Here is a 25,137-nt window from a genome sequence, read left to right as displayed (position 1 = left end):
GGCAAATTGATATATAATATATATATAATACTAAAGGTTATATTTGGACCCAGAGCCCCTCTGTATGATATCAGTCCAGTTTCTGATTGTGTTTTGTATAAATCTTTTTCCTGAGGGCTGCAGCACCTACTCCATAGAGCCAACTAAAACTAAAGTCAGAGTACACATTAGATAATTAATTCCCAAAGATAGTTTGTCATTGTAGTTAGTTCTTATCACACTGATGTTTGTTCAAGTGTATATGTTTCTGATACGTTTGGTTTTTATTCGTTATTTGATGCTATAAAAACAACGTGAAACATAACTCGATACCGTGTCTCCATCCCTCATTGTGCAGACTGTGGCTCCAAATGCACACGATGGCAGCCTTCGTATCCAGGATAATTTAGCTTCATTTCTGGATAGTGGGAGGAAGTGGAGACACTTTGTCCATCTTTAAAAACATTGGATGCTTTTGACCAACCCCAAAATTAGTTTGATGTAGCAGAACGAAATAAAGAGCTAAAAAAAATCATGATACAACATGGGGAATATTGTAAGATGAGGTTGTGTATTTTAAGATTTTTCAAGTCAAACAAAAACTTTTCATAAAATAATCGGAGGGTCCTTAGCAATAAAGCGACTCATCCAGTCTTCTTGTTAATTCTGTATCATGTTTGATAAAGTTGAACAGTTGCTTTATCTAGACCCAGCTTGGACCTTTACCCAGTGGAACACATGTGGCCATATGGGACCATTAAAAAAGAGCAATTGAATGGGATGGCCACACAGCACTTTGATGGTCACATTCATGGTGTCCCATTGTAAACTGACCCTCCCGGGCCTGATCCCACCCACTAACTGCTTCCTATTATTCCCATGGTTTCCCTGGAGATCTGGGCAGGCTTCTTCTTCAGGGTTGATCCAATACAATTTATAACGGCCCCCTCAGGTTCATCCTTGTGGAAAGAAAGAATTTCAAGGTTTTCTTGTCCTTATATCGCGTTACACTCTCTTCAAATGAAAAGATAAATGAGCAAGCCAAAAGACATGCCCTTGTTGCCCCACCCCTGACCTTTGCATTATTTACAGTTCTAAAAAAAGCCACTTTATTTATTTAATGCATTTACTTTGTGCATTTTAAATGCATTGAACAAATGATGCAGGAACAAAGCACAAACCGTGTTTCTTTATACATTGCGGCAATGTATAACAAAGACAACTTTAAACTCTTCAACCAGGCGTATTAACTATATTTAACAACTACTTTTCTTCAATGAATCGTGTCAGGGGAAATTATATAATGGTATACGAATTGGAGAATATCATTTCTTTATTACAAACTATATTTTCTGTCAATTAAAGCTTTAGTGTTATCTGTACAACACTCGTAAAATAACAATAAAAGTGTGCATGGATGCAAAAGACCATTGAAACAGTAAAGACTGCGCCCCTGATCAGGTGGGAAAACAATCTTATAATCATTGTGGAAGAATTTCAAATCCCCCTCCCCACACCCTGCCTTTCACCGTGGGGTCCTTATGGCAGAATATTCACATGGGGTCCACTTTATTTCATCCAGTAGCCCTTATATGTTTCCAAGAAGAGTCCCCTTTGGTCCGCTTTGACACGCATCCTCCCACTGGGGGTTTAGCGCGTCACGGTGAGGGCGGAAGGTGGTGCGGTCCACACGGCGGCGCACAGCGGAGGCTGCTGAGGGTGTCGTCCAAAAACGTGCCGACTTATTGGACAGGCCTGCGTGTTGTTGCTAGGGGCGTGGGCTGTGAAATATCCCACTTTCCTCAAACCTCAGAGAGATGATTTTCTTTTACCAAGACATCAGCATCCGCATGAGCCGTACATGAGCAGAGAGATGCGCTGATGATGTGAGACGCCTCCTCCGACCTGAGGGAAACCGTGGCGCAGTGAGCGTAATCTGATAAGCGCCCGTGTCCATCCTGCACAGGACAGCACTCATCTGCAGGGATACAAGAGAAACAGCTACGTGCGGATAGTTGGAGGAACAATGCAGAGATGCTGAGGTCACACTTCACGGAGGCGATTCAGGGTTTCACCCGGAACACCTGCCTCGTTTGCACCAGCCAGAGCCCGGGTCGATGAGCGCGCAGAGGGGATGACAGCTGCGCACTTGGCCGTCCCGTGATGTGTCTTTGGAAGGATTAATGCGTCCTGGCCTGTCCGCTGTGAGGCCGGTGATCTGTCTGCGGAACCGATCACATGTTTTTATAGGAGAGGGGACATTATGCAATGTGGAGGAAACACGTCCATAGGTTAAACTGCCAACGACAACAGGCTCAACTTGGACAGCTCTGTGCAGGACTGCAGCAGTGAGGTGGCAGCAAGGAGGTGGCGCGCATCCTCCTCCGAGCTGGAAACATTTAGTCGGGATGTTTAGTGTGCAGAACAAATTCAAGACGTAAGGCCACAACACCCTGCGCCGGCGAACTGCGTCACTGCATGCGAGTGTTGCAGGAAGCCAGTAAACTCCCCCTGCGCCGCCGGGAGGCAGAGGAGCATGCCCATCACCCTCCTCCCTGTCACCGGTAAGTGTCTCACTAGTTACCGGGCATGGATCAGCCGGATGACTCAAGTAGAGATCCGCCCCTGGGCTCCACATTCTCCTCAGCACCAAATCTAGACTCGGACATAAACGCAAATGCCTGCAGGCCTGTCTATGAGAACGGGACGGACCACAATGTCAACATCCAGAGCGCAGCCCTGCGAGGAGCCAGCGACCCCAGCGCGTACCCCTCCACGGACTACCGGGGGCTCATCCGCCAGAGGTTCATCCGGAGGAGTCTGTGGGTGTCGGACTCCGAGGAGCAGCAGCCGGTGGTGGACACGCCGGAGTGTGTCAACAGCAGCCCGGTGCTCAACATCGACCTGCGGACCATCGTGGATCGGAGTCGGACCCGGGTCCTCCAAGGGACCCGCCTGGGGCTCCAGGAGACGTCCAGCACGGAGAGCCAGGCGGGGCTGAAGGAGAGCGCCACGGAGAGCGTGAGCGCGGACGAGGAGAAGGTGGACGGCAGCAAACCCGAGCCCAAGGCCGAGGTGGTCGTGCCCTCCGACGTCACAGGTAAAGCGGGAAGTGATGAGAACGAAGAGGAGCCCGGGATGAAGGCCGTGTCCACCTCACCTGGGGGCCGCTTCCTCAAGTTTGACATTGAGCTGGGCAGAGGGTCCTTCAAGACCGTCTACAAGGGTCTGGACACCGACACCTGGGTGGAAGTGGCCTGGTGTGAACTCCAGGTGGGTTCACTGACCAGTCACGGTCAATATCACTCATCTGACATCATCCTGTCATTATAGGGATCCATTCATTGTTTGATTGGCTGTATATTTAAAAGGCACATACTCCAAAAGGTCCTTAATGAATGTGCTGGTTCCATGGGGTCAAAAGAGGGGCCTTTGTGGAGGGGTAGAAGTTCCCCCGCAATCCCTGAACTATTTAAATCAACTCTATCTGAAGTTGAAACAGTGACAAAATAACAATGAAGTAAATTTCCAGTCTGAGCAGATAATGGCCTTATTTAACATCCTCTCGGGTCAGGGTCTATGGATCGTGGTCGGCTTATTCTGGGCCTCTTGTCTTCCTCGTCACACGTTCCGGGGAAGTTATTCTCAGATAATATACGAGAACTGTCTCAGCTTTCTAGAAGATAACATAATTAACCAGTACAGCCACAGGTATTTGTGTTCTTTATCCCAAAAAATAGTTCAGAGTACGACTGCGCTGCAGATAGAAGAGGGACAGTCTGTTAATCTCACATCTAGCTTTTAACTTTTCAGTTTTCACCATCTCATAATTCTTATAGCCTGAATGTCGCCATCATGTAGTTTTGAGTCATCTAGATTTAGAGCTGAAAATAATACCTGCTCAAAAATAACCAGGACAGATGATGAGGCGTTCAGGTACAAAATGGACTAAATCCAGTTGTTTGCAAAGACCTTACAAAGCCTCAATTGACCTCCTCTTGAATACATTCTGCTCCTTATCCACAATGTCAGCCGAAGAAGATGATTAAAAAGTATTATACAGAAAACACCTATAGCGTCATAACAGTGACAGCTTGCTGTGTCACTAATCTGTGTATGTGGTAATCTAATGATCAGTTTAGATACTATGACAGATTAGCCTGCATGGAGGCGGACATGCAGACAGTGGTTGCCCTTTCACGACTCAAAATGTGCCACGCTTTTGCTGTCAGTCCAGAGCACATTACACTGTGGGGAGTTCAAACCGACAAAATGAAGTGTTATTCTGCTGCAGAAATGACAGCATTTTTCTAGTGTTCTCCAGTACGGACACATTCATATAGCTTCAGTTTCAACAAAACCAGCCTCTCTGTCTGGTTCTGAGACATGAGAATTTCTTCACTTAAGTGGTAACTGGTTGTAACAGCCACTATTTTAACACATTGCTCATAAATTAGCTATACCTTCATTACTCTGTTATAACAATTTTTTTACTTTCTTTTATTATGCATTTTTGACATGCTCATTATTCTGCCCTAAGTATATATAACTCAGTAGGCTACACTTTTGTCCCCCTGCAAATCATTTTTGCAAATTTTTATAACCCGCTTGTTTTTTAGTTTGAGTCAATGCACTGGATTGTACCTATATATTGGTGTTTAGATGTATTGGAGCCAAACACATAAATCAAGCCGACTCAGGCTGAATCAGCACCTTAGCATCATTTAAACAACCTTTAATTTACCATTAATTACCACACTGAGAGTAATGTTTCTGTGGCACGGCCCTGCAGCGTAATTTGTTAGATTTAAGTCAGCCCCCCAATAAAAGTAATAGTGCACAGAGTAATGTAGCTCTGTGTCTCGATCACTGCATGTCTCCCATACAGTGGATGAGACAGTCCCGAACAAATGGTGATGGCCCTGGTTTAAGATGTCAGCCCTACCTACATTTTTTTCAGTATGTCCCATCATCTGTCAAGAGACATAAATATTTTTTTTTAACATTGATCAGCGAAGACATGAATAACAACATGCAACAAGTGCAGTATGTGTGTGTTTATGCATCTGTGTGGCATCTGAGCAGGTTCTTAGGGGAGGTCTGCTGATGATTCAACCATTCGGTCCCCGGAGGTGAGGCCTTGCCCTTCGTGCCTGCGTTGCTTGCTCACAAAAACCTGCTGCAACTCAGATACTGTGTGTGTGTGTGTGTGTGTGTGTGTGTGTGTGTGTGTGTGTGTGTGGGGGTCTTTGGGGATAAAACTAAGAATGAGACAGCAGAAACCTGGATGGTCATAAAAAAAAAGTACCAATCAGACTTTAGGAGGAGTGAGCTGGAGTCTGGTGGTGAGCGGACCAGACAGCTATAGTCTTGTTACTTATTTATCCACTAAGTGATGATCAAACATCTGCCTGGTGAGGTGTTTATCTGAAATTAACACATCACACAGCATGATTTAGTAAAATGCCAAAAAACTTTACCCCTCTGTGTCTCAGCGTTACATTATTATTTGTCTTGTTTGACGACGTAATGATGAATGCTAAATGCAGAGTTATACCCCTGTGGTATTACCACGCAGATGTGTCTGGAGAGTATCTAGGAGTGAATCATGCTGATACAGCTCTCTGCGCCAAGACAGGCAGAGGGGAGAGAGGAGAGAGGAACAGGGTGGGTTCAGCTGAGGATAGCATTGAAGAAGTGTGGTGTTGGATACGAGGCAAAGCAAGAGTTCTTTATTTATGTGTATCACACTGTGTCCTGACCGCTCCACACTCCATTAGCTACAAATATCAGTGTTAATTAGTTTTTTTTACCCAGTTTGTATTGTGTAAAATGAAGTCTCCGTCATCCAGGGTTATTAGTGCCACACCCTGCTAAGACCGCTGCAGAGCATCCTTAATAATCTGTTTGGACACGGCCCAGAAAATAGGTTGATATGATCCGAGAGATGACACATTGTCCAAAAGATTTGTTGTCACTAATAAGCAGGATTATGAAAATAGAAATAAAGGTGTATCCTTCACAAAGCTTTACATAATCAAAAATGCATTAGGTTGCACACTACTTAGTTCACCATGAGCTGTCAATAAAAACTGATTCCCCACCGTCAGTCAATAATCTATGTCCAGCGAAGTACAGTGGGTTATTCTGGTTTCAAAACATGAAGAGCAGCCTCATTGTTCCAAGCAAAAAGTGTCTGTACGAAAGAGAGGGGGAGAGAAAATCTGGAGGTCATGTAGCACTAAAGCCGCTGGGTTGTATCTGCCATGCTGAGTGGAGAGAAACAGAAATGTAGAGGATGTTCGCCGTCAGCTGTTTTACTATTTATACAACAGTTCAGGGAAGGCAGGGGCCAAAATATTGATCCAGTATACACAGATTCACTCCAGCTTGTGCACCCAAAGATGCAAGATTTCAACTCTTCAACTGTTCACATTACTCCTTTAAAATATGACGTGTTCCTTGATGTTTCCTTGATGGAACACCATTTCTTTACATGTCATCAAATCTTATGGTGATGTTTTGTTCCATAATTCACCAGCAGCAGATATGAATTATCTATCTGACAATTAGTCTTCTGAAAATATCGTCAGGATTCTACTGTGAGGTCTGAGGTGTTCTAGTGCTGTGTGTTATATACACAGTGGTGATAAAATACGTAAATGTCCGCCCACTCAAAATACCAAGATTGTATTCACTCTAAACACGATACAGAGGCGTTTCCACTCCTGAAGCAACACATCGGCTATTTAAATAAGGCTGAACAGGAATTTTATATATTCAGTTACCATTTAATATAACAACTCACTGAAAATAACAGTGATCCGGCCCCTCCCTTGTCCACCAGCTCACTGCAAATGTGGTCAGGCTCCAGAATACTGGAAAAAACGAGTGGGTGAATTTGGAATTCATGCTTTCTAATTTAAAAATATAAAATCGTCTTTCTCTATTTTCTCCAGGAAAGGAAACTGTCTAAAGTTGAGAGACAGCGGTTCAAGGAGGAGGCTGAGATGTTAAAGGCTCTGCAGCATCCCAACATTGTGCGGTTTTATGACTTCTGGGAATCACCGGTGAAAGGGAAGAAGTGTATCGTTCTGGTGACAGAGCTAATGACCTCAGGGACACTAAAAACGTAAGAGTCAACATGGAAATCATTTTGTAAATGGATCTTTATTGATACATTTGAGGATTATCTGTCTGCTCCTCATCTTATGTCGTCTTTTTCACCTGTATACTTGACTGGTCAGTAGATTCAAACATTAGTCTCTTATTGCTGCTTCGATTCGTCAGTTTAAAACAACCTTACAGTAATGACCATTAGACTGCCCACATCTTGTGTATCACGTTTCATACCAGATGAATGACACTATTACAGTAGATCTAATGTTGTTTGGAGACAGATATTAACAGAACAGTTGTGATCTTAGTATCGTTTTATCGCACTAAAAATAATTAAACATACAGTAAAGACAATACAATTATTAATATTTTATTAATGAGAGCAAAGAGGAAACAGCTAATCACTAAATATTTTATCAATTTTATATAGCAGGGCACAGACCTTGATATGTCACTTTTCCAATTAACATTATGAAAATGCCTTTACCTGGTGTCAGCTGGAACATCTCCATCATGGTAATGGTATTTGTAAATCTCCCACAGGTATCTGAAGCGCTTCAAGGTGATGAAACCTAAAGTTCTTAGGAGCTGGTGCAGACAGATTCTCAAAGGCCTCCACTTCCTCCACACAAGGACTCCTCCAATCATCCATCGAGACCTCAAGTGCGACAACATCTTCATCACTGGCCCCACAGGCTCTGTCAAAATAGGAGATCTCGGCCTGGCAACACTAAAGAGGGCCTCCTTCGCTAAAAGTGTCATTGGTTAGTCCTCAGCAAGATGGAAAGAGACTGTTTTATTGAAGTGTGGCTAACATAGTATTTATTTCAAAACTTCAATAACTTTTTGGGGCCGCTTGGGTGCAGCAGAAAAAAACAGGAAACACAACATGACCTTTTAAGTTAAAATGAAAACTGGCTACAATTTTGCACAGAGCAGTTACAAAGCAAAATTTGTGTTCCTTTGGGGTCATGATTTTGTTTACCTGATGAATGTAACTCCAATATTCACTTTACTTTTGCCTCTGTTTTGGTCTCCACCAACTCCTGAGAAAAGTATCTGACCCCTAATTTAGGCATATGAAATGTTACGCTCAAAAGGTAACTTTTGTCTCATTGGAAATAAGTTTACATTTTTACAGTCAGTAGCCTTTATTTTTACACAGTATTTAATCTAGTTTAAGTCAGCATAGTATTTACTTTAAACCAATACTAGGTTTATCAAAGTTTTCTCAAATAGCTTAATGCTAGAGAATCATCAAACATATTTTTGTGATATCTTGCATTACGGTGTTTAATTCGCACAGAACATCTGACATTTGCAGTTTATTCTTTCTAGTTAATGCTCTTGTCTGTCATTTGAGCAATTAGAAAATGATTTGCAAGGCGTGTTGAATTGCAGTCCTCGACACCAGTATTGATCCCAGTGAAACAGAAGGAAACTGATAACCGCATGGGAGTTCATAATTTATGGCCGTCTCTTGAATTATTTCTCCAGGCACTCCTGAGTTCATGGCCCCGGAGATGTATGAGGAGCACTATGACGAGGCTGTGGATGTCTATGCCTTTGGGATGTGCATGCTGGAGATGGCCACTTCGGAATACCCGTACTCTGAGTGTCAGAATGCTGCACAGATCTACCGCAAAGTCACCAGTGTGAGTTTAGTTCTGTTTAACGCTGCTGATACAACTATCTCAAGTTGGTGACATAACATTTTTATTGACCCAGGGTTGTTTACCACAAATTTTTGTTTATTCTTATTTAATGCACAATTGTGAGGGACAAGGAGACAAGGTTGCAATGAGTCATGATTGTTAGTTCATGGGTTTATCATATATTTTTGGTCGAGGAGTCTTTAAAATGTTGAAACCTTTAATCAAAGTAGGAATAATTCAATAATCTTTGTAGTTTGCCGCCAAAACACCACTGTTGTTCAACTTATATTTATGAAATGGACAACAGAAACAAATTTTCAGGAATTTTTAAGTGAGGCTCTGTAACTAAACAGTGATCACTTGACTACAAAGTTACAGCCGTTGAGCGATGCAACAAAATTGCTTAACTACTAGCTAAACTAAGGTTTGGCACTTATACAAAATGCTAAATGTGAGCTAAAATGCATTTTTTTTCATAAAATGCTAAATATAACAGAAAGGTTTCATATAGTCAGCAAACTAACATGCATTGCTCGTCAGGTTTGCTAACCTTGGCTAACGTTATAGCCACCAAAGCTACTGGTTGTGCTAGAGAATAAGGCTGTAGCAAAATTTTTGAGTGTATTGACCTGTGCAATGATGTGTATTATTATTCTGTGAATCTAAACTCTAAATTTGTCAGAGGAAATATTTATTATTTCAAAGGTTACATAGTTCCACACTAGTTAAAGAATCAATGTTTTTTGTGGATCCAATAATTCTTTAACTAAATATTACAGTTCTTCTATTACCCTCCTTAATCCACAGTATTGAGATGTTTTGGAAAAAGTGTGATTAGGAGAAACTGTCTACTTTTGACACTGTCATGCAGTCACGTGCTAAGTAGTTGTACTACTGTTAGCAGTGTGTCAGTTGGTAAGATGAGGCATGTTGATGCTTGTTTGTTTTGCAGGGGGTGAAACCTGCTAGCTACGGTAAAGTCAGCGACCCTGAAATGAAGGAAATTATCGGGGAGTGTATCCGTCACAGATGGGAAGAAAGGTAAGGGTTTCCCAGCCTGTGACACACTTTATATGTACTGTAGATACGGGTTGATGTTTCGGTTCCTGCAGTGTGACATAAATGCCAGTATTTGACTCTGTGTTACGCAACATAACATTTTCCTGTCACTGTGATCTTTAGTGATTGTATATTTCCTGCAGGTACTCCATCAAGGACCTCCTGAATCATGCCTTCTTTGCAGAGGATACAGGTGTGAGGGTGGAGCTCAATGAGGAAGACGATGGGAAGAAATCATCTATTGCTCTGAAGCTGTGGGTGGAGGATCCTAAAAAGCTGAAGGGAAAATACAAGGACACTGGTGCTATTGAGTTCACATTTGACTTGGTGAACGAGGTCCCAGAGGTCGTCGCCCAAGAAATGGTAAACAAGTATTTCTAGTTACAGAAAGAATAATTGTATTTGGCAAGTAAAAACAGATGATAGTTGTTGCATTTGACTTTTTGATTATTGACTGTTAACTTCAACAACAAGAGATCTGATCAATCAGGTGTTTTGAGGAAGTGATTGATCTCATTATATTTAATTTGGCTTAAATGTTTTTTGCTCTTTTTTGACCTTGACTGCTTTTGTACTGGCCAATCTGGCTGGTTTCTTTTGTCAACTTGACCATAAAATCCATTCAATCATTCATCACACTCATTTATGATAGAAACTGTATTTAGTGTGTAAGAAATATTAGCGCAACAGTACTTCTACTTTGTGCTATAATAGCAGTTATATAGATACCGATATTTATGCATTTTGGTGCAGCTTGATTGAATGTAATTCCGCTACATATTGTTGGTTCTTGTATGTGGTCTCAGTGTCTCAGTCTAATAACACAAACGTCCTTACTTTGAAACACAGTCTCAGAGCCTGTTATTAACATAACAACGTGGTCACTGGTCTGTATTGTGTTGTCTGTTCATCTTTGCTCTCCCATGCAAACCTTTGTTGCGAATATATATATGTTGTATTATATATGTGTGTTTTGTGAATTTATCACATCTTTCCTGTGTCCTCCAGGTTGAATCAGGTTTTTTTCTGGACTGCGACGTCAAGATAGTCGGGAAGTCAATCCGAGACCGCGTGGCTCTCCTCAATTGGAAGAGGGAGCGCACTGTCTCGACAGGAAATGGTGAGACGCAGCAGAACCTTCTGCAGGTGCCCAGTACTGGTGTACCACAGGGAGCCACATTAGCCACAGCAGATAATGAAGACCAAGAGGGGGAGCAGCAGACACTCATCTGCACTGTGCCAACCACCACATCTACTACATGTAAGAGCCTGAGCAAACACACACATGTATCATATGTCACCTGACCTCTGCTAATAAATCTCAGTACTGGTCCAACGCATGCAGCCTTTAACAGTAATTGGTATTGACTTGGTATTTATGAACATAAGAGTGTAACAGTAAAGCGGCCGCAGCGTCTGACTAAAATCTGTTAGTCAGGAATGAGACATCATCTACCACCTTTTGAATTTTAATGAGACTACTCCACTGTCTTGTCCTCCTGTCATTCCTCAGTGTTTGTACTTACTGCAAAGGGCATTTTCTTTTGCATCATGATGACGTCTCCTCTCTGTTATTACAGCTGACAGTGGAGGGAGCTCTATCATGCAGTTAGACGACCTAAACAATCAGCAAAACAGGCCCTACCAGTCTCCTCCGGAGCCCGTCTCCACGGCTCACATGATTTACAGTCCTCCTGCACAGGCCGACCCTCACCTGTACCAGGGGCCCTACCAGCAACCCACAGCACAGGCCCCACTTGACAACTACACACAAGCATCCACACAGTTACATCAGGGAGGCTATCCACAGAGCACATGTCAACTGCATCCTGGGGCTTATCAGCAAACTGCAGCACAGACCTATCAGTCTCAAACAGTGAGTAAAACATGTCTCGTTTCTGTGGCAACTTTCTTAAATTTGATTTTCTTGTTCTGGAATAACAACATTTTTATGTTCTTTTTTTTGTTGCAATTACACCCGATCAGCATCACGGCAGTGATCCCTTTGTATGCCATAACCACCTGCTCATCAGTGAGAGCCCAGTGTGTTTTAGGCGTGGAAGCTCCTCCCTGGTTGAGATGTTGCGGTGTCGGACGCACCCTCTCACTAAGACAAGCCCCTTCCTATGTCCGTCACTGGATCTGGTTTCGCCAAAAAGCGCAGAGAGCTCAGTGCATGCCACAGATCACCTGTTCTCTAACTCTGCTCAGAATCCGTCGGTATTATCTCCTCTCTTGTCCGCCCATCATGACTCAGCAAGACATTTTAATTCACCTCTCCTTCCCCTGAATTTACAGCCTCCCTCAGAGCTGGGTTCGAGCGCCCCCCGCAGCCCGCAGCCCGACCGCCACTGCAAGGCTTGCATGTCTCTCCTCCTGAGAGACAGGACGAAGGGAGGCGGATCTCTGGGACACACACACATACGTTCCTTCTCTGCATCCACACAGTTTACTCCAGTGTCTAAGCCAGGCTCACACACATCTCACCTGTCAAAGTCTCCTCCCGTCACTTTACCTCCGCCTTATGCATCGCCCTCTCTCTCACCTTCAAGCAGTCTCTCACCCCCGCTGACCTCACCTTCAAATCTTCCTCTGCCCTCACAAGTTGCGCGGTCACGGAGTTTGTACGAAGGCGCAGATCTCACTCTTCTCAACCACTGTCTCCATCATATCGTCGGTCGCAGGACCAGCACTCCCACCCTCTCTGACCGAGTACTTAATCATCCGATGGGCCCCACCTCCTCAGTATTTGAGCGTGTAGACAAAAGTCAGAGCCTGGAGATCCCACTACCACACTGTTGCCCATATCTGGACAGGAACAAGCTGTCATTGCCACACAGCAACAGAGGCAGAGCGGATCCACTGGTAGGTTAGAGAAGGAGACTCCATTCAGGCTTAATAACTGCCATAGAAGCAGCCTGCTGTGTCTATCATGAATCTGCCAGCTGCTTTGCTCCTATGGACTTTGCATAATAATAGCCAAGTGCAAAAGCCAGTCTCTGCTGCTGCTTAATCCACAATAAGGTTTAATATCTGCTCTCATTTTTAGATAAGGTCAGACCTCAGCAGGAGATCGTGGTAGAATATATAATAATGTCCCAGTAGAGTGTATGGCATTGAAAACAATGGGTGGCTGAAGATAGATTAATGGTGTAACTCCCCTTTTTCCATTTCAGCTTGCCTTATTGAATATTGCCTGCTGCAAACATGAACTCAGTGGATGGCTGAAGATAGAGTAATGGTGTCGCTCCTCTTTTACTTTTCATCTTACGCGATTAAACCGTGGCAGCTGCAAACATCCCTCTAGTTTCTTGCATATATGCCTAACCCTGCATTGATTCCGCACTGAATATTTCATCATTGTGCTTGATGATCCTCTATCTCATAGTGAGTCATGTCGTATTATCATGTCTAAAAACAAAGTCCAATAAATGTAATCTCTCGTATTTTTCTGACAGACAGTTTCTGCTCCAGCTACGCCAGCCCCGACTCTGCTCCAGACGAGACAGACAGCCCAGAGCTTCCCGGCTGCAGCCCCCATTCTACAGACGCAACCTGGACAAGAGCAGGTACTGAATGCATCTAAAGCTGCTTTCAGACATGCACGTATTTTCTCTGGAGGTGGTGCGTGTGTAAACGCAAAAGTCAGAGTGAGAGGCTCCGGATTATCTGCGGACTTTCCCCGCCTTGTCCCATCGTATAAAGTCCATAGAAAGTCAGGAGAATCTGATGTGAGAACTGGATTCATCGTGAACGAGTGGAGGGGTTGACAACGCATCAAACATGCGACAGACGCAAAAATGGTGGTGACACACTCGTAGAAGACGCAGACGAAGATGTCTAGAGGAAACTTCCTTCATGTCCATGTACTTCTCCCTTCAGAATAGTCAATCTTTTCGATGTCCTGAAAGCTGTAATAACGAATAACATAACAAGATGCTCCATATTCCTAATTTTAAAGCAGGTGATTGGTTGATCTTCTATATTTGCCCCTTATTCTATATTTCCCCTCTAAAATGACATTATTCTTGTAAATTAACAACCTTTTCTTATCATATCATGACTTTAATCGTTTTATTCCTTTAAGTGGCCCTAGTGATAATAACATAAGTGCTTATCCCAGGAAAAGACTACAACAAATGAATGAATTTACATAAATGTGTTCAACAAAAATTAGAGCGGTACATACAATAAACAAGTTAGGATTGTTGAAAGTGCACTAGCTGTATATTACTGGCTACTCAATTCACTTTGCTTATTTCACATCCTAAGTTACTAATTCTCTAGTGGGTGTTCAGCAAACATACAGTTTACATACATGTTAATGTGCAATTTAATGGCAACCATATGAATACACAGTATTTGTAGATCATCTGTGTGTGAGGCGGGAACACAGTGCACCTGAGTGGTCTGTAACGCTTCATCATTTACTGTATATGTGTGTGTATGTGCATGGATTTTCATTTGGTCTGTGTTTCCTTCCCATTTGTCTTTCCTCCCTGTAGTGTCATCTTCAACCAGCTGCCGTCCTGCCGCAGGTAGAGCCATGCTCGTTTATAACTTACTGTCAAGCTACAGAACACACAGACAAAAAAACACACAGATTAAGTGGATCATTCTATTTTAGACCAAAACATCTTGCCAATTAGTTTGTTTAGTTTTATCAAAGTGAAAAGGGAATATTTTTAATTTCCCTCCTTAGCTGTTATCTGCTGACCAGTCTACATCTCAGCTGAGTCTTCCTGACATATCTGCCAGTTTTCCTCAGTCATTCTCCAGTCCTCCCCCACTCCTGCCCCTCCAGATCAGCACAAACATATGATAAAACTAAGATTGAGACAGAATAAACATCCTAAGATGGTTAGGTTCCAGGGCTAGTTCATAAAGGGCCTGTGTGAATGTTATTTCTATCGACTGGTGTTCATCGTATATCCATTTTCCCCTCTTTCTTTCCCAGTTTCCCTCACCATATCCTGTTGTTCAAACAGGGGGCCACAAGCCCCCTCCCTTCTCCCCAGCTCCTCTGCCATCTGCCTACAGCAGCAGTGGCCTGTCTATGTTGAGCACCTACTACTCACCTTCACCCCACTATCCCTCCCTCCCTCTGACCCCTCATGCTGTCATGCCCACTATTCCCACTCTAGGCACCCCTCAGACCCCTCTGTCCACACCCCAACACATGCCTGTAGTGGCACTCCCAATCCCACTCCTCACCATGGTCATGTCGCCTGCAGCGCCCCAGCAGCAGGGCGGCTTCCATACCACCCATCCCTTACCTCTCTCCCAGGTACGAACCACCCCATACCCCGCCCCCCACCCTGAGCAGGAACTGGCTGAGCAGCCTGTCCAGGTGAATATTTGACTCAGTTCTCAATGTAAATGGCTGGTCATTGGAAATCTGTAGTACTAAGGTGGTGGTCTGTCCTATCCGTTCGTGTAATGCACGCAGGGCATGCGTTTGGGGATTGAGGGATGTACAATATTTGTATAGACTGATGAACAATTCCCTAAATGTGCTATTTTTCTTCCAGGTACAGACGAACTTGGGAGACGTTCAGCTTCGGGCTCCAGTCCACCCTGTCTTGCATGGTGTTCAGACTCCTCTCTGGGGAATCGCAGCAGATGCAGAAGCTACTGTACATGCTGAAACTCAAACAGCACAACAACAAACACCAGTCCCAGTGTCAGGCCAAGCTGCAGCTATACCCCAAACTCCAGCTTCAGTCCCAATACAGGTTTCAATAGCTCCTGCCTCGGCTCAAGCACCAGTCTATGCACCAGGTCCCACTTTTGACCCATCTCTTGACTCATCTTCTGTCATGGGTAAACCGCATCACTCGGTCCCAGGTTTGGTCTTGGGCCCAATCCCTTTCACCCTGCCAGTCCCAGGTAAATCTGCAGCCCCAGCTTCTGCTCCAGCTTCAGCTCCTGTCGCAGCTTCAGGCTCTGCTCCAGTTCTGCAGCCTGCTGGCATCCAGACGGCAGTGTCACTGCCTGAGTGTGCCAGCCTAGCCACGACTCAGCAAAACCTCGAAACAACATTTGCATCTAGCACCCTTCAACAAGAGGCCAGTGCTGAGGTGTGAATGAAGCAAACGTTTGCACATTTTTGAGTGTGATATTAATCTGTGCAAATTTTTTAAACTGGATAAAATCAGTGACGTTTGATTATTACTCAGAAAGCATGTTAAACACAGTTGCCTTTCAAATTCACACATGTACCTGTTTTTCTGTCCACAGGATGTGCTTCAGGACAAACCAGTATCTTTACCCAGCTATGCGTATGACAGGTGTGTGTCCTCTTCAAGTGAACTTTATGTGATGAAAATGCGTCAACAACCTGAATATGTGATTAATCATTTTTAAACTTTTCTCTTTTTGTAGTCTCAACTCTGATGTGGCATCTGGTAAGGAAACGAGCGATGGCTATGACAGCTTGGCCAGTGTGGGGAAGGGCGATGGAAAACCCAGGAAACACCACCGCAAGTCTGCCTGAACACGTTCTCGCCAAGAAAAGACAAGCAAACCCAAACTAAGCATGCTCAATGTGAGTCACGGTGCCACTTCTGACAACTGAAGCTACAGTTTCTTAATATCTGAATGTTTGCTTATAGTAAAATGTAACCTCTGGCGCCAAAGGTTTGCAACACTGGAGATAAAATGGTGGAATGCCAGCTGGAGACTCACAATCACAAAATGGTGACGTTCAAATTCGATCTGGATGGAGATGCACCGGAGGAGATTGCCACTTACATGGTGAGTTCAGCCTTTTACAGTTAGTAGATTCTGTGTTATCGATTGGTTATATTTCTGATACTGTTTAAAAACTCTTTGCCTGCAGGTGGACAATGGCTTTATCCTACTCTTAGAGAAGGAGATCTTCATTGACCAGCTAAAGGACATCGTGGATAAAGCCGAGGACATGCTGAGTGAAGATATAGAGGGTGAAAGAGCGTCAACCTTGAGTTGTAGTCCTCCACAAGGCCAGATTTCTGAGGGGTTAGTGGGAGAGGTGAGAGAAGTGTAGCTATAAATATGAATATAGTCTGTACAGATGTAGTACACATGCTTATACATTGACCTAGTTATAGTCAAATAAATACAGAGTGGCAAGTAAAATCCATTTGTTTATCACTCTGCAGAGTCCGCAGCCTGGAGCACCTCAGCCTGTCTATCAGCAGAATGGTAAAATGTATTCCCAGTGAATCCTTTTGCATGCGTCATATTCACTTGTAAGTGCTCTGGGTGGTAATTGTCAGATTTCTCGGATTGCAGTTCTTCACACAGGGAAAAGATGGTTCATAATCTGCCCTGTAGAGGAGACCCCCACATCCAGCCAGGAGACCCCGTCTGATGGCACGGCTACACAGTCTCCTGGGAGCTCAACCACTACCCAGCCTGCAGACTGCAGTGGCACTGCGAGGCCTTCCAGAGGTGACTTTGTTTCTACAGAGTTCCTGCAGTTTAGTGTCTGACTGCTGCATGGGAAAACAGCACTATCGTGTGGCAGCTGAAGGAAAGACATCTTTCAGCTCTCATGGGCTTTTGATGACTTTGTAATTTTGTAATAAATAATTGAATTTTCTTTTCCTCCCGCAGAAGACGGCTCATCTTCGACAATGTCCGGAGGAAGTGGAGGCTTCTCCTATGACGTGTATGGATTCTGTAGTCCCCCAATAATGTCCAACACTGACCCACTTCTTTTCGCCACTCTGTCCCCTCCTGTGTCTGCTCCCCCAACCCTCCAGTCCGTATCATCAGTGGAGCCTGCTGGCAGCTCTGTGCCGCCCAGTGTGCATCAGGCCCAGCCAGCAAGGGCTCAGAATGTGCCCCCATCATCCACACATGCGTCTTTCCCAGTCGATGAGTCACAAGGATCCCCTCTAGGACCCGTCTCCCCGATCCACGCCGCTCGGCAGATGCCTGACATGATGAGTCCTGTTTCTATAGCTGAGGAGGTGCCCTGCTGCCCTCTGGTCATGCCACTTTCTCTGGATGTGAGCGGTTCACAGGGTGGGTCTCCCCTGACCCCACTTCCTCTCCAGCAGCCAGATTCAGCCAAAGAGCCGCTGTCTGTCTCCTACGCCTCAGCAACACGAAGCGAGCGACCGCAGCAGCCTGTGGTGCTCCACCAGCCTTATTCCAGCATGGGAGGGACCAAAGTGTCCTCGCTACCCCAGAGCCCAGCGCCATCCCAGCACGGTGCGGGGCCCGGTGAGTCAGATGGCGAAGGACGGCTTGGCCGCGGGGGCTTTGTGGATAGCACCATAAAAACACTGGACGAGAAACTAAGGAACTTGCTATACCAGGAATATGCCCCCATGTACCCATCAGGCAGTGCTGCAGAGACACCAGGCTCCTGCACTGAGTACATCCAGTCTCCTCCTGGTCCAGACAGCGCCATGGGAGGGTCGGGAAACAGCACGCCAGGGCCGATGGGGGAGGGACGCTACAGGACAGGGGAACAGCTGGTAAGCAAGATAACATTAAAGAAAGCCAGTCAGTTTTTCAACAATATAAATATTTATATTATCAGAAAATACTGATATTAAAAAAACTAAATTCCCAAGGACATATAACAAAATAAAATGTAGTTTTTTTTTCAAACATTTAGTCACATTTTTGTATTGACAATGTTATTTCATGGAAACTAAGGCTGCTGCATGTTGTTCATGAAAAGCAGAATGAATTGGCAAAGTCTCCATTGATGCAATATATATAATAATAAATATATTTATTGCAAAATATGGACCTCTTTATTGCCATCATTGCCAACAATCCTAAATATTATTATGAAGTATTATATTGATACTTACGAAGTATCATCCTAGGACAATTCATTGTTTGTATTTGTATTTTCTCATGTCTCTGCTGTCCTCTCTCCCTGTCACCTCGTTTAGCCTCAGATTCCAGAGAGAATGGACAGTTTGACCACACTGAGTGACTCAGCCGTGTGTGGTATGTGCAGCCTACACTCATCAATGCAACACAATATAACTGGTCTTCAACTTGAATTACTAGATGTACATCTACTGCAGTGGTACAGTTTTCATCGATCGATTGATTGTGGAACTTTTTGCAGCTTCCATGTCAAGGAGACACGTTCCTCACTCTGCCTCCTGCTCTGGAGCCAGAGGTCGATTTAAGGTAGGAACGGGAGTTTTCTCCCACATTTCAGTGGAAAGTAGATCTCACTTTTCATTTGAAACATCATGATGCTGCATGACCACTGAGTCTGCTCTTTGCTTTTGGCAGATCATTTCTGTTCCTCCTGAAGTGGCAAACAGACGAGATGTGAAACAAAGGAGCTGGAGCAGCGCTGCCTCACCAGCACACCCAGTTAGATACAGACAGGAACATGTTCAGGCTGAGGCCATGGTCACCTCCACCACAATCGGACGTTTCTCTGTGGTTAGCACTGAAGACGACATCACACAGAGTACACGCTTCAGCCGCTACTCTGCCCCGCCTGATTTCTACCTGGACACGCCTCCTTCCATGGCAAAGCGGGGCTCCCTGCCTCGTGCCCTGACCTCACCCTCCGTCCCTGTGGACGTCACTGTCCATGCTCGGTTCCTCTCCTCAGACTCGGGGGCCGAGAGTAGCCCTGCGAAGCTGGCCCCTGCCACCCCATCTCAGCGGACTCGCTCTGAGCGCAGAGGAAGTGACCTCATGAAGAGGGCGGTGGCCTTCCTCCGTCGCTCAGGGCGCAGCAGCAGTGTGCAGAGCTCAGACTCACCAAGTAGGCATGGAGGCGTGCATGGCTCAGCCTGTGGCAGCAGCGATAATGACTCAGAGATGGATGACTCAGACATGAAGAGGGAACTGCAGAGACTCAGGGAGAAGTAAGGATAGTTGTTTATCTTACAGCCATATTAAGTGTCTTTACATGCAAATATTTTGTTATTTAGCTTGTAAGTGACCAGTATTCTCCTCCCTTGATCTCCTCAGACACCTTAGGGAGATCTCTGAGCTGCAGGCCCATCAGCGGGGAGAGGTGGAACTGCTATATAACCGGCTGGGCAAAGCGGCTCCTCCTGGCCTGGGTCTGTCTCACACTGCACCGCATAACGGCCGTAGAAAGAGGTCGAGCAGGCACAAGCTGAAGCCTGGCAAACTTCTCAGCCCTCTGGTCCAACAGTTTAGAAATGTCACAACAAAAAGTAGTGACTCCAGCAGATCCGGTGAGTGTCTATTTTGAATCTCCAGTGTGCAGAAGAAAAGACTACACCACTCTGATGCTTGTGTGTGTTTTCAGCTGCTGCTGCTGCTGCAGGCATAGGTGAGCCTACACTGAGTTTAAATGGCTCTCCAGCCAAAGGCTCTTTCCCCTCACAAGGCCGGGCACGGTCGTGCACGAGCCACATTCCCAGCTCGACCTCAGAACCTGTGCAGACTCAGCAGCCTTGCTCCCTCAAGGGCTCTTTGTCTTCAGATAATATTTACGCTGGACTACACGGAGACGGTACCAGCACACAAGTTCCACCTGCACAAGGTGACCACTAGCAACACAGTCTTTTAGCTCATTAGAGCGCACACCTCCGCCAAGGTGCAACACTCTGCATTTAAATCTGCTAGAACCACACTTTTATTTGGAGCTGCACCAAATTGCTCAAATATCATTCCCCCAAATATGTCTGGATCAACGCCTTTAACCCACGCCCCAAAATGAAATGGGTTCTTTCCTGGTCTATGTCCCATCATTCCAACAAGTTTCATTGAATTTTTTTTAGTAGTTTTTGTAAAATCCTGCTAACTAACTAACAAACAAACCAGCGGGCAGGGGTAAAAACATAACCTTCTTGGCGGAGGTAACAATAACTATCCTGTTAACATTTAGACTCAGCAGAGAATTATAACAAACACTTTGTCTGTGGTGTTTTGTTTTGATAAGGTCGGATATTTCAATGTGTGCTCGTCTTACCTTAGTGTCTCTCTCTCCCTCTTTGATTATACTCCTCTACAGGCTGGTCTAATTACCCTCAACCATCTGAGAGAGTCACCTATAAATCCAGTAGCAAGCCACGAGCTAGATTTCTCAGTGGGCCTGTGTCTTTGTCTATCTGTTTGTATCTCTTCTCTTCCCGCATATCTTCACTCATTTGTCCTCCATATTTTCTATTTTTTTCTTCTTTTAGCTCAGCAATAGTTTTCTGTAACACTGCTGGATTTTTTTGTTGCTTCACGTCGTTCTCGTCACTTACTTTCGTCCTGTATTTTCTGATAAAATCTCTGAAGAGTAAAGTTTGTTTTGAAGAAGTTCATTTTTTAAATTTTATATCTATTTTTAAAAGTTATTTCAAAAACCTTACTCAAAACTAAGACAATATTAAAATATAAAAAATTATATTATAACTAATAATTAATACTACAATATATTTGTACTATTTGTTTCCTTGTTGTTGGATATTTGGACGCTCACTGCTCATTACAATAGTCATCTCACAATTTAAGTGTCTCCTATGGATGCTGATGCTTTTTTATTCACCTTTTAACATGTTTGCGACTCATCCACCTAACATTACAAGGCTGTGGAGGTTTGCATGCCACATGGACATCAATCTGCTTTTAAAATTCTAATCTCTCATCTCCCTTTAACCTCTCGATCCTCATTCTTTTCTCCATCTCTCTAATAATTCAACGCTGCACATCGACATGGCTCTCACCTGGTTCACCTGCATGGTTTTCCTAATACATACATTATACCGCCTTGTTTCCGGGGACTGATTGCTTTGTTCATCCATTTGTTAGTTTGTTTTGAGTTTGTTCCTTGGTTTTGCGGCAGAATCCAGCAGCTTTGTTTTGCACCTTGTTTACATTCTGTTAATGATCATTATTACCTGCTAATGGAGATGTTAAAAGGTCTTTTATGTCTTATAGGGACAACATTGAAGAGACTGTGTATTGGGAAAGACCGCGGCAGCAGTATGTGAAATGACTAAAAATAATTTCATTAAATGTCTAGTTACCTCGTATGAGTCTGATCATCTAAATATGTGTGTGTGTGTGCGTGTGTGTGCTTGTGTGTGTGTGCAGGGTCTGCAGCCGGAGCAGGCACCTTCAATCAATCACAGCAGCTGCCTGCCGGTGCCACTCCTCCACCTCCTCCTCATCAGCCGGTGATGGGACTGGCCCAGGCCCAGGCGAATAACAGCAACAACAAGACAGGCACATACACGGGCACCTCCACGAGGGAAAAAGATCTGCCTGAAGACTTGCAGCGGCTGATGGACGACTGGGCCCAGGAGGTTCTTATCGTCACCCACAGGCCGCGCACCAACTCTCTGAGCATCAGCGGGCAGCAGCTGTGGGATCAGGTTGTGCATCGAACACACAGACAACTGGCTAGTGCTTCATATGTGAGTTTCATGCTGTTAATGTAACAATATGTGTTAAAGGTGTGATGGAAATTCATCTTGAGATTTGAAATAATGAAATTCCCAGACTGGAGTTGCCTTTGAGTCTTTTTAATAGTAAGCTCTGCAGAGGTTACACAACAAGCACGGGTGCTCAAAGTGGAACTGGCCGCAAGTTCACAAAAGCCAGAACTTATACAAAGAGGCGTTTCATAAAACATAATATGAAAAAAAGACATGAAATCATCATTTGTGTCTATAGTTTGTGTATTTACCTATATAGCAGTTAATCTGTGTAGTTAAGCTGTTTTCTAACTCTCTCAGGTATCTTCATGGACAGGACTTGGTCCAGAGGCCTGCACTCGGTCCCTGACATGGCCGGACAGCCCCAGGTCAACGATGACGACCAGCCCCTCCACAGGGCCCCATCCCTGCTATCAGCTACGCTCTCCCACTCCGTTCAGGGCCTTGTCCTCCTTCCCTCTTCCTTCAGGAGTTTTTGTCTTTCCTGTTGCGCCCTCAGCCCAGGACGCACCCAGCCCCACTGCAGCTCCATCATATCAGCCGCCTGACCCCAAAGCCAGGACTCTTTAACCTGAGTAGCATTGTGTCTTCCAACTCTTTTACCAAAAACAAATCTGGTTATAGTTCTAGTCAATCTTATGTGCATATACTGTATATATCTAACCAGCATGTAAGTTACCTTATGTACATACCCGTCGAAAGTTTTATGTTGTTTCTATGTTTCATTTGCATCAACATACCTCATGTGCATACTGTACATCACATTTGTGTGCAGCGTGTTGGTAGTAGTACATTTAAAGATGTATAGTTTGCTCAGTCAGGCTTTAAAGTGCGGATTTCAGTCAGTGCTTACATACCGTACGTCTCCACTCACTGTACATAATGTACTGTCCATCCACGCTTTGTTTATATAAATATTTCATGTTTATGTTGCTCATGTCCCTCCCTACATATAAGCTGACTCGTGTATATATATGAATTCTTGTTTGTACATAGCTCCTGTGTTTGTACAGTTATCATTAGGTAATCAATAGGTCGGTGCTGCAGCTACGTGTCTTAATGCAACAACCTATTAGTCACCATCATGCCGTCACTGTGAAGACTTGACTTCCTGGTCACTAGGGCCGGTTTGCTTTACTCTGTTCTCTCAGTCCAAGGACAGGTTTCATTCTTCATCGATGAAATGCTTCCAGCACAAGCGCTTGAAACTTGATTTGAATGAATTTGAACTTTATCTTCAGGTGTAAAAAAAATAAAAAAACACCTGCGAGAGTGCCTTGAATTGCAGTTTCAGTTTTCTGAAGAAAAGCATTTAGATTCAAAGCAGACACTAGATATTCCATATATATGCTTTCACCTCCAAAGGTTAATTAAACGATTTGAATAACGAATGTGGATTTTAAAAAACCCATTTAGTTTAGCGATGGAACGTAATATAATCAGGTCGTGGTTGCAGCTCATCAAATATCACAGATTGTAAGAAAATGTTCAGAAAACAAGTTAGGTTATTTAAAGACTGTAAGTTTTTCCTTGTTCACCGGAGTTAGTTTTGGTGGGATTGCTCTGCCACCTGCACCACAGCCTGCATGAATACACTGATATTCTGAATGTGCACAGGTAGATGTGGTGAGTCACGGGAGGATTTTACGGTATTGAAATCATACGACAAGGAGGGCTGAAGGACTCGGCGCACGAGTCAAAAATCATAATCATCCCATACCTCTACCAATGCAGTCTGTAGCTTTATACTGTATATCGTTGCCTTTGCGGTTTTTAAGAGATTACTGTTTGGCTGGTGGCTGTTTGATACATGCTGATGATATGAGGACGTTACAGGCACAGTCATGAAGAATGTGAACTAACGAGAGACCACAACTCTTTGTAAAATGAATAGGTTTTGTAAATTGTGTTGATTAGACGCTGGCCTCACACAATCACCCGGCTCATGCAGCTAATTGTATTTATCGTGGCTGGATTCATTTGAAAGATCTCCAACAAATATTGCACTATCACCGCTTCAGTTATTTCAAAAGTACAGCCTCGAAAAATAACATCTTTAATTTTGAGGTTATTGTATGATTCCCTCAGAGGAATCGTTAGTTGAATGCATCGGTGATTTGATGTATTCTGTAAAAATAAGTGGCAAAAATCGATGTAGTTTAGAAGTAGGACTGGTATAATAACTTACATAGCAAAACAGTTATTTTCATCTCTTTCATCCCCTTTAACTTTAACATAGTATTCCTACCTTATTGTTTTAGTTAAATGGGTCATTATGTTTCAGTACAGCCGGGGGTCTCACAAGAGAACAACAGAGGCTGAGATACTCTGACTCTCAAGCATGGGTGAAGATCCAGAAACGCTGGCAACCGCATTTCCCATAATGCACCTCAGTAACATCATTGGCATCATCAGGAGTTAGTCTTAATCATTAAACAGCAGTTTGCACAGGCTTAGTTATTACTCCCTGTGGTGAGTAAACAGAACTTTATGAGTTCGTTTGATTGTGCCCTGATAAAATTCCTCCATGTTTGCACAAAATGACAATATTTTAAAATTAAAATGAATAATTCTCTTAAAGGCACAATTTCTTTCATGATGACATAGATTTTTTTTCTTTTAAGCAGCTATTTTCTTTGTGCTTCACACAGTAACTCCTGTGTCTCTTCAACGCTTGCCATGAAAGGTAGTTGTACGTTTGCTTTTGCCTGCTGTATCACCAGTTTTCCCAGAGAAGCTGTACATATTTGAAGACAGTGATAATAAATTCCTTTTTGCTTGACACCATACAGTATTTGTCATGTAATTAAATATTAGCTGAGTTTCTGCTCCCCTCACCCTGTGATAAGGATTTCTTTATATTTGATTCCTGGTAGTATGCAGAACATTAGTGTGTATGTGGGGGTGGGTGGGTGTGTTTTTCCCAGAGGGGGAAGAGTTTGCCC

General features: G+C 44.0%; 1 protein-coding gene across 1 annotated transcript; it reads left to right on the top strand.

Moving 5' to 3' along the window:
- Positions 1–1,654: 1,654 nt before the first annotated feature.
- wnk2 (WNK lysine deficient protein kinase 2) lies at positions 1,655–24,981 on the top strand. The gene is given in 29 exon segments (XM_035151712.2): positions 1,655–3,252; positions 6,939–7,111; positions 7,642–7,862; positions 8,596–8,753; positions 9,706–9,794; positions 9,956–10,175; positions 10,821–11,073; positions 11,393–11,688; positions 11,799–12,677; positions 13,271–13,381; positions 14,318–14,350; positions 14,770–15,162; positions 15,344–15,892; positions 16,053–16,102; positions 16,197–16,359; positions 16,452–16,568; positions 16,654–16,824; positions 16,955–16,997; positions 17,088–17,246; positions 17,412–18,283; positions 18,713–18,770; positions 18,895–18,959; positions 19,068–19,657; positions 19,764–19,996; positions 20,071–20,307; positions 20,779–20,877; positions 21,693–21,737; positions 21,849–22,171; positions 22,493–24,981. Coding segments are annotated over 29 exon segments (7,554 nt in total). The 5' UTR covers positions 1,655–2,568; the 3' UTR covers positions 22,763–24,981.
- Positions 24,982–25,137: the final 156 nt, after the last annotated feature.

This window comes from Hippoglossus stenolepis, chromosome 3 (assembly GCF_022539355.2).
Source record: "Hippoglossus stenolepis isolate QCI-W04-F060 chromosome 3, HSTE1.2, whole genome shotgun sequence".
In the NCBI taxonomy this organism is placed as follows: domain Eukaryota; kingdom Metazoa; phylum Chordata; class Actinopteri; order Pleuronectiformes; family Pleuronectidae; genus Hippoglossus; species Hippoglossus stenolepis.
The sequence above is the reverse complement of the archived record's forward strand: the minus strand, read 5'-3'. Positions and strand labels throughout refer to the sequence as shown.